The sequence below is a fragment of the Crassostrea angulata genome, chromosome 8 (assembly GCF_025612915.1).
Source record: "Crassostrea angulata isolate pt1a10 chromosome 8, ASM2561291v2, whole genome shotgun sequence".
NCBI classification, from domain to species: domain Eukaryota; kingdom Metazoa; phylum Mollusca; class Bivalvia; order Ostreida; family Ostreidae; genus Magallana; species Magallana angulata.
The window spans coordinates 206,353-227,170 of record NC_069118.1 but is presented as its reverse complement, the minus strand read 5'-3'; the positions used below and the strand labels follow the sequence as shown (position 1 = coordinate 227,170).

Sequence of the window (20,818 nt, the reverse complement as noted above, 5' to 3'; positions counted from 1 at the left end):
ATTTTTTAAAAATAAAGTAAAATGGAATAAAATTAGAAAAAAATAAAATGAAAAAAATAAATAACTATTAAGTAAATAAATTTCATTTTTAGAGAGCAAAGAGAATAACATGTAGGTTAAAATAGTTCCGCTTTTATTTTAAATTTAGTTAAACATGAATGGTAGTTGTAGTTTTTAACAAATAATTCAGATCAAATGGTGAGGTACATTGTAACTTGCCTTTTTAGTGGAAATCTTATAGCATAATCTGCATATAACTGTGTAAAACATGGTTTTTAAAAATTATCTTGGACTAATTAGCTAGCAAAAAAGCTGATCTATAATTTACTTGAAGCAGGTATATTGATAGGCAGATTGAACCTGTAAAATAACTTGATCCGCCAGCACCATAGGCACTTTTTTCTGAGAAAAAAAAATTACCTATAGTATAATAATAACACAAGGTATCTAACTCCGAATGAGGTAAACCACCCCCTCCCGTGTGTTGCAGTCGTTTTCGCTTTTATACGAAATGCAATGCAAAAGTATTTAGTACCATTTTCTTCTACAATAAATTATCTAAACAACCATATATAGCATGCTTACCTTTGTTGTATTCTAATGTGCATAATATGCGTCAAAACATGATAGACTCCAATTGAACCGTAGGCACTGACATGATAGAATAAAAGCGAAAACGACTGCAACACACGGGAGGGGGTGGTTTACCTCATTTGGAGTTAGATACCTTGTGGTATTATTATACTATAGGGTAAATTTTTTTCTCAGAAACAAGTGCCTGTGGCCAGCACCTGAAGATCTGGATAAAGTACAACTTTTGTCGCCTATAATATATTTTTAAAACGTTGGAATAAGTCAAGCTGTTGTTGAAGATTTAAGATTGTAACATTTACTTGGAATAAAGTATTTAAATTTATTATACCCCACCCAGTAAACCACATTATTTTCTGTACACCCATGAGTACATTCTGGATTTTGAAGTGCCCGCTGGGTTCAAACTTTTAAAGTTTGCGCATGCGGAAGCGGATGTCTTTGTCCCGCAAATTTTCAACATGGCGTCAGACGAAGAAACTGTATATTGTTTATGTCGAAAACCTTACGATGAAAACGAGTTTATGATCGAATGTGACATATGCAAGGATTGGTTTCACGGAAGGTAATGTTATTCCATATCTGTGTATTGAAATTAAAAAGAGAACCGTTTTCATTAGCATGGAATCTGGATTATATCGTTTGACAAGTGCAATGTTGACATTTGTTGTAAAAACAATTTAGAATAAAATTCCTCAATGACGTTTGATTCTCGGTATACTCGAAATAATACCAACTTTAACACTAGAATTCTGCAACTCGTGCTTATTATATAGTAGTCATGGTAGTACGTTTGAATTATGATACTTATGTCTTTGTTAACTGGGGGAAAAACAAACCCGGCCATTAATGTCACATTGTATTTGGGTCATGCAAACTAACTAACAGCACAACTGCTTACATCACTCATTGCACACGTCAAAATTGATGCACGTTATTTAGTTCAGAAAAAGTTTAGTTGATAACAGATTTTCATCTTAAATAACCTGTGCAGTGTACAATACTAACTTGGAAGATATTTTTTTAAGAACAAAAATCGAAATGTTGCATGAAATATAAAAGTAGTAGGTACAATATGATACATATCATGTTTTACAGGTCTTGCAAATTTAAACTATCCGTCTTTTTTGTTTAGCTGTGTTGGGGTTCAGGAGTACCAAGCCACAGACATTGAGATTTATCACTGTCCCAACTGTCAGCTAGCTCATGGACCTCTAGTCTGTAAGTTTTATGTAATAGCTTGGCATTGTAATGGTATTGAAAAAAATATGTCCTAAGGAATTGCTATTTGGAAGGCAAAGCCAATAAACACCATCATATTTTCAATGTCTTTTTGTGATTCATTTGAAACATTAAAAGGTGGATCAATTAATTTCACTAAAGGTTGCATGAATGATGTGTACTGTGAAGTCAGTAGTTTTTGTAACAAATTAAAATGATTTATATTTTGACAGTGAAGAAAAGAAGAAACTGGCACAGACATGATTATTCTGAACATGATGACTCAGGGAAGGTAAACATACAACAAGTTCTACTAATGCTACTTGGAATAAAACCATCGTTATCATCAGTTGGATTTTATATTTCCAAGGTTACATTATTCATCTCTCTTTAACAGGCTGTTCAGACAGGGACAGTGGTTTTCATCAAGGAACTCAAAAACAGGACATTTCCAAGGTATGAACTTTACATGTATGAAACAGGTGACGAAATCAGAACATTTCTCAGTATATCAAGAAAGCTCTTTAAAACAAAAACTCCCTTAAACCATCATTTAAAGGACAGTGAATTTTTAAGGTGAGCATGAAAGCCCAAAAAACACTAATCACTTGTCTTTGAGGTAAAACAAAACTAGCATAAACCTACCAGCGCTTTAACTATAAGGATAATTGCTACTGCTAAATCTATCGCTCCCTCTACCTCAATTTCACCCCCACCCCTCCCCCCCCCAAAAAAAATTGCTAGGTATTTATTAAAGAAATAAGTAGAAAAGGAAAACACAGGATATATTTTTTGAATGCAGTAAATGAACATTAAAGCTTTAATAACAAGAAAACCAGGAAATTTGTATTGACATATTTATGTAGAAAACACAAACAATCCAATGCAATTCACAGCAAAATAAAACAAACCAGGACATTTTTGAGGTAGGTAGAAATGTCAGATCAGGTGGAAAAATAAGTGAATGAGTAAATAAAAAAAAAAGGGGGAAAATAAGGACAATACATAATTGAAGCAAAATCTTTATTTCAAGATTATAGTGTATTTTTAAGGTAAAATAATTCAATTGAGGTGGTATGGGACAGCTGTCAACATTTTTGTGGATTAACATACATAAAAATTTGAATACTTGCACAGGTTTAGAATTTTCAAGTTTTACACTATTTACCAAAAAAAAGGCTTTTGAAAATTTTTGGAGAGATAAAAAATGTAAAACCTCTTGTGGGATTCAAACTCATGAATTACAGATTCGTAGTAAACCCTCTAACCCACTGCGCTACATTGTTAGGTGACAATATAGAGAGAAAAAAACTACCTAAAAAATTACACTTAATATTTATTATTTCGATAAACAATACGTCACAACATGAAGGTGTCCCAGGGGCTGACAAATCCGATTGCCCGACGCCCGGGGCAAGTGGTTTTTCTGATCGGGCAAGTAAAAAATCGGTAGGAACTTGCCCGTGGGCAAGTGACTTTTTAAACTTTCGCATATGTACTGAAAATGAAAGTACCGTATTTTGCCGAATATAATACACACTTTTTTTTAGAAAATTCTTTACGATCTAAGTGTGCTTAAATTATACACCACAATAGGATTTTGACGGGTTTGTTTTTTCCAGGTGCAGCATAGGCTATATCATAATGAAATAAAATTCTCACTACTGTTCTTCAGTACGACTGTTCTCGTGATTGTTTATCATAATGTTTAAAACTAATTTAATCTTTGTTAGAGTGTTTAATTGCAAAAACTGTTTTGATTATAATCTGACAATTTAGCATCAATTTGAGCTGTTTATTCCATGTTCAACTTCTTTGAGCTGTGTTCACCGTCTCCATGAACGCCGCCATAACTGATACTAAAAATAGATGTCTGCCTGTTATCACTCGCTAATCATAATCATAGCCTAGAACTTTTTTAAAATTAAAATATCAGGCTTAATATGATTAGATATAATTAGTTTGAATTAAACAACTCCTAATGATTCATTTCACCTTTATTTTTAACACCCCTGCGGCCTTAATGAAATCATGGCCGTGAAGACGTGTGCGCTTGTGACCTATTATCTTGGACAGAAATTATCAAAACACCCAAAACTGTTAATAAAATGTTTGGTTTTTTTACCTTTAAAACAAATCCAACTAAATATCAACTTGTTATGTGTTGATTTTTTAACAAACTCTCGAGAAATCCAAGAGGAAGAGATGTTGAATCAAAACTATATATTATATGAAGAGTACTTAATGAAATCATGGCCGTGAAGACGTGTGCGCTTGTGACCTATTATCTTGGACAGAAATTATCAAAACACCCAAAACTGTTAATAAAATGTTTGTTTTTTTTACCTTGAAAACAAATCCAACTAAATATCAACTTGTTATGTGTTGATTTTTTAACAAACTCTCGAGAAATCCAAGAGGAAGAGATGTTGAATAAAAACTATATATTATATGAAGAGTACTAAAGTATTAAAAGTGGAAAAATTTAAAGTGAAAGGCAAAAACATCGTACGGTATGTGTATTGTTTATTTTTAATCACAATAAAGAATTTGGTTGGGCTAGTAGATATTGAGATAGGGCAAGTAAATTTTGCCTTGCCACTTGCCCGAGGGCAAGTGCTTAAAAAATGTATTTGTCAGCCCCTGTGTCCCATACCACCTTGACATATTACTTTTATTGTTTGATGTATTACACTATTTACAGTATGAGTTTGCAAATTTTTGTGTCTGTTTTAGTGCGGACGAGATTCCTATAGCCAGGCTTCATGGCAGCGAGTTAAATATAGAATACTTCAGAAAGCATGGATTTAGTGCACCCATGGTTGTAGAGAAGAAAGATGGATTGGGACTGGTTGTCCCCCCTGCTCAATTCACCATTCAGGATGTAGAGAATTATGTTGGTACGGTAATGTAGAGAATTCCATGTATGTTGATATGGTGACATAGAGAATTATGTTGGTACGGTAATGTAGAGAATTCCATGTATGTTGGTATGGTGACATAGAGAATTATGTTGGTACGGTAATGTAGAGAATTCCATGTATGTTGATATGGTGACATAGAGAATTATGTTGGTACGGTAATGTAGAGAATTCCATGTATGTTGATATGGTGACATAGAGAATTATGTTGGTACGGTAATGTAGAGAATTCCATGTATGTTGGTATGGTGACATAGAGAATTATGTTGGTATGGTGACATAGGAACTACATTGTTAGTTCTGTAGTTTGATGTGTTTGTGAAACACAATTCTAAGGAAAGCATGAGCATGGCAAAGGCTTACTATAAAATGTAAAATGAGTGTAAATTTATCAATGCGCAAATCTCATCTCTTTCTCACAAAGTTTGAAGAAAGGTTAACATTTTCATCCATTAACATTATATATGAAGAATAATACAGTATGTGAAAATAGCAAACATCCCACATTTTAAATGATGAATAAGGTAGAAATGATCAGGATTTCCAAAGATATTGATTATATTAATGAGTTGTAGTCAGTGAATACTACTGCCCCATCCTAAACAGTCTTGATACATTTGATCACCTCTAGTTAAGGGCAGTAACTCTTAATTCAGTCTTCTCTTTACTCCACTGTATCTAAAGCAATTAAAGTACTCAAATCCATTATTTATATTACTGACCAGATCTACTTTTCAGACTTAAGATTTCAAGAAGATCAAGTTTGCATTTGAATTAGATGCTTCTTCAGTTGTAGAATTTGAAATGATCATTCATTACATCTTTATTGTGACTTAATTTAGGTTCCATGAGAGAGGTGGATGTCATTGATGTAGCCAAGCAAGAAGACTACAAAATGTTGATGAGAGAATGGACAGAATATTACAACAGTCCCAATAGACACAAAGTCTACAATGTTATCAGCCTAGAGTTCTCCAACACTAAGTAAGTATTACAATAGTCCCAATAGACACAAAGTCTACAATGTAATCAGCCTAGAGTTCTCTAACACTAATTAAGTACTACAGTAGTCTAGATAGACACAAAGTCTACAATGTCATCAGCCTAGAGTTCTCTAACACTAAGTAAGTACTACAATAGTCCCAATAGACACAAAGTCTACAATGTAATCAGCCTAGAGTTCTCTAACACTAATTAAGTACTACAGTAGTCTTGATGACACAAAGTCTACAATGTAATCAGCCTAGAGTTCTCTAACACTAAGTAAGTACTACAATAGTCCCAATAGACACAAAGTCTACAATGTCATCAGCCTAGAGTTCTCTAACACTAAGTTAGTTTACAATAGTCCCAATAGACACAAAGTCTACAATGTCATCAGCCTAGAGTTCTCTAACACTAAGTTAGTACTACAATAGTCCCAATAGACACAAAGTCTATAATGTAATCAGCCTAGAGTTCTCTAACACTAAGTTAGTTTACAATAGTCCCAATAGACACAAAGTCTACAATGTCATCAGCCTAGAGTTCTCTAACACTAAGTAAGTACTACAATAGTCCCAATAGACACAAAGTCTATAATGTAATCAGCCTAGAGTTCTCTAACACTAAGTTAGTTTACAACAGTCCCAATAGACACAAAGTCTACAATGTTATCAGCCTAGAGTTCTCCAACACTAAGTAAGTATTACAATAGTCCCAATAGACACAAAGTCTACAATGTAATCAGCCTAGAGTTCTCTAACACTAAGTAAGTACTACAATAGTCCCAATAGACACAAAGTCTACAATGTAATCAGCCTAGAGTTCTCTAACACTAATTAAGTACTACAGTAGTCTTGATGACACAAAGTCTACAATGTAATCAGCCTAGAGTTCTCTAACACTAAGTAAGTACTACAATAGTCCCAATAGACACAAAGTCTACAATGTCATCAGCCTAGAGTTCTCTAACACTAAGTTAGTTTACAATAGTCCCAATAGACACAAAGTCTACAATGTCATCAGCCTAGAGTTCTCTAACACTAAGTAAGTACTACAATAGTCCCAATAGACACAAAGTCTATAATGTAATCAGCCTAGAGTTCTCTAACACTAAGTTAGTTTACAATAGTCCCAATAGACACAAAGTCTACAATGTCATCAGCCTAGAGTTCTCTAACACTAAGTAAGTACTACAATAGTCCCAATAGACACAAAGTCTATAATGTAATCAGCCTAGAGTTCTCTAACACTAAGTTAGTTTACAATAGTCCCAATAGAAACAAAGTCTACAATGTTATCAGCCCAGAGTTCTCTAACACTAAGTAAGTACTACAATAGTCCCAATAGACACAAAGTCTATAATGTCATCAGCCTAGAGTTCTCTAACACTAAGTTAGTTTACAATAGTCCCAATTGACACAAAGTCTACAATGTAATCAGCCTAGAGTTCTCTAACACTAAGTAAGTACTACAATAGTCCCAATAGACACAAAGTTTACAATGTTATCAGCCCAGAGTTCTCTAACACTAAGTAAGTACTACAATAGTCACAGTATACACAAAGTCTACAATGTCATCAGCCTAGAGTTCTCTAACACTAAGTTAGTTTACAACAGTCCCAAAATACACAAAGTCTACAATGTAATCAGCCTAGAGTTCTCTAACAATAAGTAAGTACTACAATAGTCCCAATAGACACAAAGTCTACCATGTAATCAGCCCAGAGTTCTTTAATACTTAGTTAGCATTACAATAGTGCAATAAGACACATTAAACATTCAGAATTTTTAGTTTATACATTAGATAATTTTCTCTTCAGAATATGATGATTATTATTGAATTGTTGCCTTTATGGCAAAATCACTCCCTTTCAATTTCTTCAGTACTGTATGCTATGTTTTACAACAGGTTGTCTGAGTTTGTCTCCCCGCCATCGATAGTCAGGGAGCTGAGCTGGGTCAGTAACTACTTCCCCGAGCAGTTACCCGAGGACTGTACCTACACTCGCCCCGAGGTCCAGAAGTACTGCCTGATGGGGGTCAGGGACAGCTTCACCGACTTCCACGTAGACTTTGGAGGGACGTCCGTTTGGTACCACATCCTGAGGGTAAGGTCTGTCAGTGTGAATGCATAGATTATCCCAGTATTCAGTTATCTCGGGGTTTCAAATATTATATGACACCGGTAAGGACATCAATGAGATATACCGTAAATCTGGAAATTTTTACAGTAGATGAATTTTTAGCAAATTTGCCATGCCCTGCATTTGCAAAAAAATGTTTCCTAAAAACACATCAACAGTAAGAAAATTTTTTAAAAAAAATTTGCCTTAGGCTGGTCCTTTCTCCTTACTATATGCCTTTGGTACATGTATTTTTGATAGGATATCCTCTAAACGATTGAATTAATTAGAAAATATATACATGTATGATTAGTGTGAATATCTTTGTTATGAATCTCTACATTTGTATGTTGAGATTACAGATGTGTAATGAAAAACTTACAAATTTGTAATTACACCTAACTCTTTTGTAATAGGTGGTTAAACGTATCACATGTTTTGAAAATTTACACTGTCCAGTAGTAAGAAGTTTGTGTAATAAGTTGTACACTAGCACCTGTGAATGAATGTTCACACCTGTGTTACCAAAGTATAAATCTGATTTCAGGGGGAGAAAGTGTTCTACTTGGTGAGACCCACCCAGGCAAACTTGTCGCTGTATGAGACCTGGGTGTCCTCGGCCAATCAGAGCGAGACGTTCTTCGGTGACCAGGTAGATGTGTGCTATAAGTGTGTCATCAAGCAGGGACAGACTCTGTTCATCCCCACCGGGTGGATCCACGCTGTCTTCACCCCCATCGACTCCCTCGTGTTCGGAGGGAACTTCCTGCATGACTTCAACATTTCCTTACAACTTCAGTGAGAAAAGTCCATTGTTTTTAGTTCTTTCAATAAAAATTCATTGATTTAGTGTAAATTTGGAAATTACCAGGGTTTATTTTGTAATAAAATTTGTTATGTATTTGTTTTGTTGAAGAAATATTTTGAAACTCTTGAAAATTAAGCAGCTATAAGAAAGCTGCCTAATAATGCCCCCCCTCCCCAAGTGATATTTAGACTAATCATTTGTTATTTGATGATTGCAGGGTGTACGACATAGAGAAAAGAATAAAGACCCCGTCCAAGTATCTGTTCCCAAGCTTCGAAACCACTCACTGGTACGCTGCTAAACATGTGCTGGACACAATCAAAGGTCAGTCAACACGGTACATCAAAAACGCTTATAGCGAACACGCTTATGATGAATTGACGCTAATAGTGAAGTGATTTTCATTCCCTGTAGGTTTTAAACAGGCTGTGAAGCTATCAAATATAATGAAATACGTTAATAGCGAAGCAAAATCACCCATCCCTGTCACTTCGTTATAAGCGTGTTTTACTGTATTTATAGTAAGTGTAGCTACTTACTGGTATATGACCTCACTTAATCTCAGCGAGATTCGTCGAGACTGAAAAATTTTTGACGGACGTCTCTTCCGATCGGAAGAGACGTCCGTCAAAAATTTTTCAGTCTCGACGAATCTCGCTGAGATTAGACCTCACTCTGTTGTTAAATAATTATACATGTATCTTTTGGACTCCTTTATCACAGAGAAACTTACGTCATTGTAAAATGAAGTTGAATGTGTTGTATACCCTTTATGCCTAAGGGGCAGTAACTCTTGAATATATATCTGTATGGAAGATTAACATATGCAGTTCACAAATTATTTTCTTTAAAAAAAAGCAGGGGTACAATAAATGAGAATTCATGTATAATGCAAAGCAAAAACCTTGCCCTTCTTGAATTTGAGGACAACTTCAAAGAAATTATGTTTTCCGGCATAAGGAGGAAAATATTTTCTACATACCATGAGTTTGATGAGATGTTGATTTTGTATCACAGATTACACAGAGGAGGGTAGGCGGCCCCCGGAGTACCTGCTGAGTGGTGCCAAGTCACTGACCATGCACCTTAAGTCCTGGACACAGCGCAAAGACGTAAGTCATACGGTGACCAACAATCATGGCTAAAATTATGTCATAGAACAATACCCTCAGGAGGGCTGTGAGGAATGTTTAGGGGTTTATGATATTATGTGGCATTTATATCAAGGTTAAGGAATTTAAAATATCTTTAAGCATTCACTTTGTGATAAGGGAATTCAGGATGTCTTAAATCAATTTTCAGTGATTTAATTCAATTAATATTCAAATATTCTTATTAATTTTGGATTATTTTAAACTTTTAAGTAAGAATTTAGACACTTCCATTATTGATTGTTAATTTAATCGAATATAATATTATGTTCTTCATCATAATTTTTTTGTACTATGATTTCTCCAAAATGGATGGCTGGACTTGCATTGTATATGATGATTACGATAGTTCAAACAAAACTCAGCCACTGGTGATGTGAAATGTATATTCAAATAAGTGAGGCCTGTGAATTGACTTTTGGGCGGTAGAGCATTTAACACGTTCGCAAATTAATGGCGCAGGTTATGTTAAAAATAAGGAGAATACAGATTATATGAAGCAGAGTTCAGTATGGAGGTCGGTGAACATGGTAAACTAGACAAATCGGTAGACGGATTTAGGCAGGTGCTGTTATGAAGGAAGTGCATGCTTAATCTTACTAAAGGGAAATAGGTATTGCTATCATTGTATGATGGTTGAAGCAGAAAAGTAAAAAATTTGTTAGACAATGTTATCCAAGAACTGCATTATGTAATTTTCATACTCCAAGTGTTCTAGCAGGCTGTATATTTTCAAAGATTGAAAATCGTATGGAAAGTAAAGAATATCCATTCAAACTTTTTGAAAAGCTGGTTCTATTTATGAATTTTTATCTTTTTATAAAATAATGGCTAGAATATGTTGTAATCTAATGATTATTAGAACAGACTTTAGTTAACTGAATAAAATCAACTTGTCTGGAATTTTTTTTTTACATCACCAGTGGCTAGCATTTCTTTGAAAATGGAATTGGTTCTATGCATAACCAGTGGCTGGCGTTTCTTTGACGCTGCTCTACGACCCTAGGCCTGTCATGAACTACTGCTCTAATATTCAGATTCGCTTCCTTTTACAGTTAAACAACTCCTATCTCGTGAGTGACCTTTGACCTTCAAGCTTGTTGGTTTTGTAACCTCCCCTGATTTATACAGCTTTGTTTACGTTGTTCTGGGTTTTTTTATTATTGTATTTTTTTTCTGTATAGAACTTTTAGCATCTCTTTTTACACTTGATCACAGTTCTGCTTTTTCTTTTGGTGATTTTTTATTTTTCATTACTTTTCCAAACCTTTTTTTTTCATTAGAAAAAAAAGCTAAAGGTTACGATGATGATAAGTGAGTTTAAGACTCACATAAACATTTGTCGTGGCAAAGATCAGACAGGTCAGAAAATTTTATACACATGTGCAGCATTTTCAAATGCGTATTTATGCAATATATTAAGTTAACTAAGGTATTTTAAGTTTATATGATAGTGTACTTGTATGTGCCGAGAATATAAACCTACTCAGTTTGTTAAAATTATGATATTACAGAAGTTAATCTGTTGTCTAGATAAAATTGATATAATTATTGGCAACAAAAATCCAGAGAAGTAGCTATAAAGACAGTTATGCATCATATTAAGAATCTTGCATATGCTCTAGACTAGCTATCTTTCAAGATATGTGCATTCTATTGTTATTGAGGTTTTCTTTCGAGGGGGAGGGGGCAGTTACATTTTCTTACGGTAATAAAAACAAGGCAGAATGAGGACCAAAGTTAATGTGGACAATGAAAAAATAAACTAAAAGTAAAAGAAGGAAACAAAAGCTAAAAGTAAAAGCAGAAAAATCGGAGATTCAGAATTAGCTCACTTGTTTGTCATTCTAACTGTATATGTAATTCTTCACAAAGTAGATTTTGTCTGTGTATCTGTATTATTAGCCAATCTGATGTTTGTGCATGATCACAGTATAGCACAATATGAAACGAGTGATTCCAGTTAGCTGTGATACTATAATTTTTAGGATAAATCTTATTTCATGAATGTGCTATCACAAAATCTCTAAAATTGTGTTGTAACATCCTCAGAATGTTGTGAGGGTTGAACGTTGCTAATTTAGCATTCATTGGCCAGTTTCACCTGCTGTTAGAAACAGTATCATAAGTGAATGTATCCAGGTGTAACATAGAGGATATGTGCGATGATCACAGACAATCTGATTTTGCTCCCTGATAAACGACAGAAGGAGCCAATGATTCTTGCTGTTTGACTCCATAACTCAGTGTATGGTTCCACAGATTAGACTGTTCAGTTAATGTCCTGCTTAAACACTGACAAGTACCTTTTGAACACCCCCCCTTCAAAAAAAATTAAAAAACCCATTTAAAATTAGACTACCGTGAAGTACTACAGGCATTTTTACTGACTGTATTAGTGATAGAGATCGAAGGCTGGCGATTGAGTACAGGCAGGAAGAAGTAAGCCAATGTATTGAGCTATTTATAGAGACATTTCTCAGAACTTGTCAGAGTTAGGTTTGACTGTATCTTGTCCCCCATGTAATGTAGAGCACACACATGTTAATTTCTTAGAGCTATTAACAAATCCTGCTTCTATAGTGAAACATCATGATATAACCAAGATGGGGCATGGGAAACTTCTATATAGCAAATGTACAAGTGTTTGTAAACCTAAAAATGGGCCAAATTTCACAGACTTGTTAGATGCTTATTTTTCTTTATGCGCATGATTTATAAATATGTGGTTTATCTGCTCAAAAATATTTCTTATACGTATTGCTTTTTGAAGAATAGGAATACAGAATTAATAGTATCACAATAAATTGTTTTTTATATTTTCAAAATTTTGCCAAAAATGAATAAACAGTATTTTGAAAAGCAGTTCACCTCGTTGTACACCCGAAAAAAAATATAAAAAGTGTGTGCCATATTTTCACAGTTTCTGAAGGATGCGAAACACGACGTTCCGGAGCACCTAAACTATGGTCGCCTACTGAAGGACCTTCAGAAGGAGATCCGTGCATTCGACAAGGAAATTCGCACGTCTGACAGTGACCTCCAGAGGGAGCTGCTGTCCTTCCAGACCTCAGTACGTACAGGAAGTTACAAATGCTAAACGTTGTAACAAATGCTAAAAATTGTAACAAATGCTAAACATTGTAGCCAATGTTAAACATTGTAATAAATGCTAAACATTTCACAGTTAGCATTGTAACAAATTCTAAACCATGTAGCAAATGCTAAACATTGTACAAATGTTAGCATTGTAACAAATGTTAAACATTGTAGCAAATGCTAAACATTGTACAAATGTTAACATCGTAACAAATGCTAAACATTGAAGCAAATGCTAAACATTGTAACAAATGTTTAACATTGTAACAAATGTTAAACATTGTAACAAATGCTATAAGTTGTTCTGTTGGTCCTAGCCAGAGAGGGGACGGGATGGTGGCAGTAGTATTGTTGACTGATGCTTTCATATATTCAGTGATAAGATGATGCTGTTGTAATGTAACTGTAAATTGGTTTAATGTGGAATAAAAAAGTTTCACAGTTTATTGTTAAAGTTTAGAATATGATGGTTTTAATTTCAGAATTTGCTTGTTTTTGTGTTGTATTAGAATGTACTGTAGTCTAAATTTCACCTTGAAATAAAAACCACTGTTGAAAAATCTAGTTTCAGCTTGAACACTAGAGAAACTTTCAAAGCCTTGAGAACTTACAAATGTGCTTTTGTTATCAAATGTATTAAACTAGGCTTTTATTCCACTTTTTATTTAGCCAAAGGTCAGTCCTGTGAAACTAAGGGCAAAAGGTAATAAGTTAAAGGTAGAGAAGGTGAGAGGGGATAGGAAGAAAAAGAAAAAAAATCTCCCGACCAAGAAACAGATGAAGAATATCGATCTTCTTCATCAGCACACCACTGAGGCCTTACAAGCAATGGAGGAGGAACAGAAACAGTCCTACTCCAATACAGTAAGTGTCTGACTGATACTCCAATACAGTAAGTGTCTGACTGATACTCCAATACAGTAAGTGTCTGACTGATACTCCAATACAGTAAGTGTCTGACTGATACTCCAATACAGTAAGTGTCTGACTGATACTCCAATACAGTAAGTGTCTGACTGATACTCCAATACAGTAAGTGTCTGACTGATACTCTAATACAGTAAGTGTCTGACTGATACTCCAATACAGTAAGTGTCTGACTGATACTCCAATACAGTAAGTGTCTGACTGATACTCCAATACAGTAAGTGTCTGACTGATACTCCAATACAGTAAGTGTCTGACTGATACTCCAATACAGTAAGTGTCTGACTGATACTCCAATACAGTAAGTGTCTGACTGATACTCCAATACAGCAGTACAGTAAGTCCCTGGTTAATCCAATACACTATGTCCCTGAATTATTCTCCAATACAGTCTCTGGACTACAATGCAGTCTTCAGTCCCTGGTTTATATAATCCAATACGCTAACTTCGTGGATAAAATTCAAATACATGTAAGTTCCTGGTTTAAACTCCAGTACAGTAAGATCCTGGCTATTACACTAAATCAGGAAAAAATGCCATAAATTTAAAACATGAAAACCTGGCTTTTTTCCAGTTTTTCAATAGTGACCAAACAATAAATGGTTTTCTATTCTTTGATTTGTAGGATGATGATTCTAACTCAACTTCTCTGAAAGTGAGAATTCCAAAGGCGGGAGCTTACTTAGATTCCTCACTGAAGAAAGAGAGGTTTGTTAAGCTGGATCCAGATATCAAACAGGAAGTCGAGGACCAGGGAACGGGACTTAAACTGAAGGTCTCAAAAGGAAAAATCATCAGGTATACAAATGGGGAATCTCAAAGTTCAATATTATGAGATATACAAGCAAAAATGCTCGAAGGAAAAATCGACGTTAACAAACTGAGGTACTTCTTCCACTCTCTAAAGAAAAAGAAAACTTAGTCATTTTAAATTTCAAAAGCTCAAGCTCCATCATTTCCCTGTGTGTATTATAAATTTGATTTTTCAGTGATGGAAAAGAGAAGTTAGGCCACTCAAGTCATCCCAGAAGGAAGGGCGAGAACGAGGAGAATGACAGCGACTCTGATAATCTGGTCGTGGATGAGAATCCCCGAAAAAACAAGAGGCCTATGGGATCTCCCTCCTCAGCCTCCACCATGAAACCAGGCTCCCTCAAACTCAAGTTGTCATGTAAGTCAGTCAAGTTATCCTGTACGTTAAATAAGTTGTTTTGTAGGTCACATGTCATAGCATACTACCTCAAACTCAAGTTGTCATGTAAGTCCCTGAAGTTGTCATGTAAGTCAGTCAAGTGGTCTTGTAAGTCACTCAAGATATTGTTTTAAGTTCCTCAAGTTGTCATGTAAGTCAGTCAAGTTGTCTTGTAAGTCACTCAAGATATTGTTTTAATTTCCTCAAGTTGTCATGTAAGTAAGTCAAGTTGTCTTGTAAGTCACTCAAGATATTATTTTAAGTCCCTTAAGTTGTCATGTAAGTCAGTCAAGTTGTCAATGACATGTATATCACTTGTCAAACAAAACTTCCTCTTTCGTGATGATCTAATTTTCGCTTTTTTCGCAATCTCTATTAAATTGCAAATAATTGAATATGCAGAAATTATATCCTGTATCATTTTCTATAAGTAACTTTTGTAATTTTGTGACACGCAAAAAAACCCAACAGATATACGGTATACTCCCTCAAATGAAGTTGTCCTGTTAGCCAGATGACTCAGAATCAAATCAAGTAGAAACCATGATATTACTTACTTTGAACTCAAACAATTCTGAATTTTTTATCAAATGATCTTTTTTGCTCTCCCCAGTTGCTGGTAAGGCATTGCCGTCAGACCTATCCTCGGGACAAGGAAGTACCCAGGAGTCTGAGACAGCCACAAGTCAAAGCGAGGCTGAGGACGCTGGGGGGATTCCCCGGGCGAACCTTCCCACAATTCAAGGCGGGCTCAACTGTAGTATATCAGACATCTTGGAGGCCAGTGGTTATGGAACAGAGACGGATTTCATTGTAGACAATGAGTAAGTTACAATAATGTTTGAAACTTGTTTGGATTCATTAAGTAATCTCCCCTTGCGTTTATTGTTAAAATGTTTTGGTTGCAATTAAACTTCTGAAAAATATTACAGTTAAAATACAAAATGCCCACACAAAATGTTAATCTGGAAATTTTTAAAGAATTTTTTTTTTTAGTTTTATACCTATGCCATGTTTACTTATTACTATAGACACTTAGACAGACATCCATTGCAAACATGTGTGATGCCATACAGGGCATGCTGTCCATGAGTAGAGACTTGTATTTTGTTATTTTTTCACTAATTAACATAAACTTGTAATTGTAGAAGAACGTCCTCACCAAGCATGCGCGATGCCATACAGGGCATGCTGTCCATGAGTCGGATGGGCGACGATAGGCAGCAACTGTTCCGTAACAAGCGCTCGGCCGCGGCTCAGCGACTCCAGCAGCGGAACCAGATGATCATGGAGGAGGAAGCCAAACTGGAGCAGTGTTATAAAGACGAGGAGTTCAGTGAGTACTGTAGATTCCTAATGATCTACATAAATACATCTATCTAATTTTGCATTTGTGATATTATTAATATAACTTGAAATAGATTTTGAATTGTTTATTGTATGCCATACAATTTATTTAGAATCGCAAATATGAATGTTAGCAGATTTTATAAAGTTGGGGTTTTGAGCTCATTTTCGGGAGATTTCAAAATATGAAAAAAAACTGCTATATGATAGTTATTGAAGTGATGTTTCACTAAGCAATATGTTTGATGTTTTACAGTATACCCTGGACTTGATTTGTCTGATGATGAAATGGAACAGACACGTGACAACAAAAGATCCAGGGACGATAATTGGAATCCCAAAGGTTAGCAGGTCATGAAGTGACCAGCCAATCAGAAACACTGTCTTCATGTCTTGATCAGCCTTTGTTGTAGAAAAGTAATGAAAATTGTCATTTACATTATTGTCATGCTCTTAAGATAGTTTTTCTCTGAATAACAGCTAGAGTTCAGGTGTCAGGGGTCAAGGGTGAGCGACCACACAGAGAGGGAGTGAAGAAGGAAGCCGTGGAGCAGGTGCTTGCTGCAGCAGCTGCAAAGCCAGCCCCATCAGTAAGTGCTGAATTTCTTGTCACAAACTTTGATTAAATCTGTAACATTTGTTATGTGAGCAAGTAACTTATTTGTGATTTAGATTACAAAACCAGACACAAGTTCAAAAAAGCCCAAAAAACGGATTATCACAAAATTAACGAGATATACTGATCATCAAACCTTAAAAAGAAAACTCTGTTCAAAGCTCAGAAAAAAACCTTTCATTGATATAAAACAGAGAAACAGTAGAAGGGACCACTTTATTCACTTCTAGATATCATAGTGTTCAAGTACCGGTATTGATATTTGAGATACCAGAATAAAACCAATATTTACAGAAATAGGGCTAATACTATTAGTTAGCAGTAGTCTAAAGTAATGAAACCTCGATGTACAAAGCTAACATACATGTACATGTAGGCATACTGTGTACCTATATTTACTGTATAATTATACTGTGTACCTATATTTACTGTATAATTATACTGTGTACCTATATTTACTTTATATATTGTTCTTTACCTTACCAGAAGCCAAAGAAGCCGAGGAAGCGGTTAAAATCGGAGAGTTTTTCTGAGAGTGATCCCAGCAGTGTGCCAGGAACTGCCTTATCTTCCTCTGCTCCAGGTACGCAATGGGTCAGAATGGAATTGCAGACAGCAGCAAAGTCTTGACCTTTAATCTTCTAAATCTTTATGATTCACAAATTTTATTCATTGTTTACTTGATAATTTGGGTTCATTTTGTGGGAAAAACTTTACGTAGTTGAATATTTATCGATACGTCCTATGAAGTTTTTGATTCTATTCAGTATAAAAAAGTTCTAAAATTACTGTCACCTATTGTATTGCATTCTTTAGTCACATATATTTGTAAAACAATCAATTATTAAGTTTTCAACCTAAACCTTGGTTTTTTTTCTTGACTAAAATTTCAAAATTTTCTATATTGAATGTTTTTGTAACCGCTATGTTTCCTGCAGAATACTGAAAAATAACCATTAATAATCATAATAATCATTATTTTTTTCAGGTTCAGCATTCCGTCCAAACCTAGTCAAACCAGCCAAACCTCAGGGTGAAATGTCAAGTCCAGTCAAAGGTATGTACAGGAAGCACGGGGACCAGTTTATATTACCGTGTCAACCAATGAGATGTCTGGGATTTAATGTTATGTACAGGTAGCACGGGGACCAGTTTACGTTATGGTGTCAACCAATGAGATGTCTGGGATTTAATGTTATTACATGTACTTTAGTATACTTATCTAAAATAGAATCTAAAACTTTTAAGACCAACGTTGCTTGGTTTTGACCAGCTATTGAATGTCATTAATTTTTTTTTAATTGTTGTAATTTTCTGATTGCAGCCAAAAAACCAAAGAAAGGATTAGCAACAGCAAAACAGAGACTCGGGAAAATCCTAAAAATCAACAAGTTAGGAATGTTTTGATCACATATGTCTTCTTCAACTGTCAGTGTGCAATCTCTGGAATCCGACAGCCTTCCTAATTAACTGTTGTAATAAGAAAAGAAACAATCAGATGTGGATACACTGCTACTTGACAAAGAGCAGGGAGACTTAGGATAGGACCATTCTCCGGATTGTTTTTTGTTTTAAACTAACAGCTGTGACAGCTTATTTTTTAAGTAGAATTGCCCTGTTGTGAGGTTATGGGAATTGTTTCTTAAATTGAAGTTCATTCTTCTGAAGATACTATATTTTATGCCACATGCATTATATTTATACCAGACTTGTGTTTTGTGCAGGAGTTATACTAAACTCTAGACAGGGACTGTTTTCTACTACAGTCGCCTCCCCTTCGTTGTGTCTGCTATGCAGATATATAGAGGACAGTGTTGGAACTTTGCAATAACCGAGATCTCAGGACTCCACAATGTTCTAGGCTTCATCACCTGTCAACTCATTCATTATCAGTCATTAATACAATCAGTTATTTGTGGTGGATGCCAGCTCTGTTTTCATTGCCCCTCTGCTTCTTAAATTCTGATTTGAATTTTGAAATATCAGTTTTGGTTCTACCATAGAGTTATATGAACAGAACCATTTTAAATGTTTTTATTTCTAGTAATGCTACCTAATGATTTGTTTATGAAGTGTCTGCTTTTTCTTTGTTGGTTTTAATTAACATTTGTTAAGACTATTTATTTAGAATAGATAAAGTGAAAAGTGGCAATGCAGATATTGGATAAAGACTTTTGGGGACGAAGAAACGTATGTACATACAGAGTATAAATGATGCTCAGTTTAGAATCAGTGGGAGGGTGTTGTTGAAATAATTTACTGTACTATTAGTACTACGTGAGAAACAGGTACTATTTAATAACTTTTGTGGGTTAATTTATTGTAAAGATAAACTTGTGGTCTGTTATTAAATTATGCTTATTTATTAGTCATTTTAAGATTAAATGAGTGTTAATATATTATATTTTTGTTGATATTACATTATATTTATATTGTTTATCATGTGTAAATACAGAGGATTTGGCAGTTTTTAATTTTCAGAAAATAATCAAAATATTTTAATGTGTCTTATTTGTATAATACTGTCCAGTTGTTTTGTTTCCATTTGATTTTGTTGTTAGATGTTAGAGAGAGAGAGAGAGAAAGAGAGAGAGAGAGAGAACTTGACATCTGTTTGTCATTTTAGGATGAAAAAATTATTTTTAATTAGTTTTCAAATAATGTACTATTTTTCACTTAAATATGACAGTATCATATTTATTATTATAAGTTTTCTGTCAACACTTTTTTCATATCTATTTTTTTCTCAGCCCATCTTTTTCTCAATAAGGGTACTGTGGCAATACATTCTGTCATGTAATGTTTTTTAAAGTATTGCACAAAAGATAAACAACAGTTGGCGGAGCTTGATGCACATTATATTCCACGCACAACTTTACAGAGCTACAAGTGTTGCTTATTCCTCAAGTAATGGTTATGTCTGTTAGGTACAGGCCAACACCTTATAAAATAAGTACTTTAATTGTCATTTTGTACAATGCTACACGGCTTCAGTAAATCAGTATTTTTTCTGCTTTTTATTGATAATTGCACTGATACATGTAAATATGACATGTACCTCTTGAAAATGTAGAAATCAATTTAGATTTATAATAAAAGTATATAGCAATAGTACGTAAAATGTAACAGCAGCTTTATTAGCAAGTGCTGCATTGTTTGTACATCTGCTTTTTCAATGTAGGTTTAATTGACCAAGGCCTAAAGAATTTTCTTCATTTTTTTTTCTCAATTTGAAATGATAAAATAATTCACTGTTTAGTTTTTATTTTTTTCTGATCAAGGCTGTACTTACATTTTAAGCATTATCTACAAAATACTTCATTTTAATTTCATATATTACCAAATTATTTTATCACTTATGTACAGATTATGGACTATTTGTTCAGAAGCCAGCAATAATTTCACTTTGATGACAAAGTTGTACAATGTACACGTAGTTTAAAATCTTTTATAGATCTTGGCCTATGGTTTGTCACTGAACTCATGGCATTCATCTACATGTATCTGTAACCATTGATCTAGTTGACAGACTTTGTACTTTCTGCTACAGGTACCCTCGGACAGGCAGCAAACATCCCACATTGTACAGTGTGTAAATAAACCACATATCACATCACTACCCCCCACTTCTTGTTGTTTGTACCAGTCGTCTTAAAGCATTCGACATTTGTTGCTATATCGTAAAACATTAATTTTTCCAATTTTAATTTATTTGGATGGGGGGGGGGGGGGGGGGGGGGAGGGGGGGGGTTGAGAGGAGGATGACTTGCATCATAAGGTTTATTTTTAATCACCACAGAATGTCAAGGCATGCTACAAAGTTGACTTGCAAATGAGT

The 20,818-nt window shown here is 34.6% G+C and overlaps 1 protein-coding gene across 3 annotated transcripts; it reads left to right on the top strand.

The window, feature by feature from the left end:
* The first annotated feature begins 1,044 nt into the window (after nt 1-1,044).
* LOC128157826 (lysine-specific demethylase 7B-like) lies at nt 1,045-20,599 on the top strand. Of its 3 annotated transcripts, XM_052820468.1 has the most exons (22): nt 1,045-1,156; nt 1,727-1,812; nt 2,046-2,104; nt 2,210-2,268; nt 4,549-4,712; nt 5,576-5,717; nt 7,626-7,824; nt 8,387-8,637; nt 8,865-8,971; nt 9,665-9,759; nt 10,854-10,871; nt 12,722-12,871; nt 13,567-13,761; nt 14,451-14,623; nt 14,815-14,996; nt 15,631-15,841; nt 16,166-16,353; nt 16,621-16,707; nt 16,845-16,954; nt 17,467-17,563; nt 17,969-18,037; nt 18,305-20,599. In XM_052820468.1, the coding sequence occupies exons 1-22, from the start codon at nt 1,053-1,055 to the stop codon at nt 18,385-18,387; spliced, it is 2,829 nt and encodes a 942-aa protein (XP_052676428.1). In that variant the 5' UTR covers nt 1,045-1,052; the 3' UTR covers nt 18,388-20,599. The 3 variants fall into 3 exon arrangements, with proteins under 3 accessions (XP_052676428.1, XP_052676429.1, XP_052676430.1); XM_052820469.1 differs by lacking the exon at nt 10,854-10,871; XM_052820470.1 differs by lacking the exons at nt 1,045-1,156; nt 1,727-1,812; nt 2,046-2,104; nt 2,210-2,268; nt 4,549-4,712 and adding an exon at nt 4,994-5,002.
* Nucleotides 20,600-20,818: the final 219 nt, after the last annotated feature.

Coding starts and splice junctions, on each gene's coding strand:
- LOC128157826 (XM_052820468.1), top strand. CDS start 1,053: ATGGCGTCAGACGAAGAAACTGTATATTGTTTATGTCGAAAACCTTAC. Junction 2,269..4,548: donor AAAAACAGGACATTTCCAAG/GTATGAACTTTA, acceptor TGTCTGTTTTAG/TGCGGACGAGATTCCTATAG. Junction 14,997..15,630: donor CCTCAAACTCAAGTTGTCAT/GTAAGTCAGTCA, acceptor TGCTCTCCCCAG/TTGCTGGTAAGGCATTGCCG.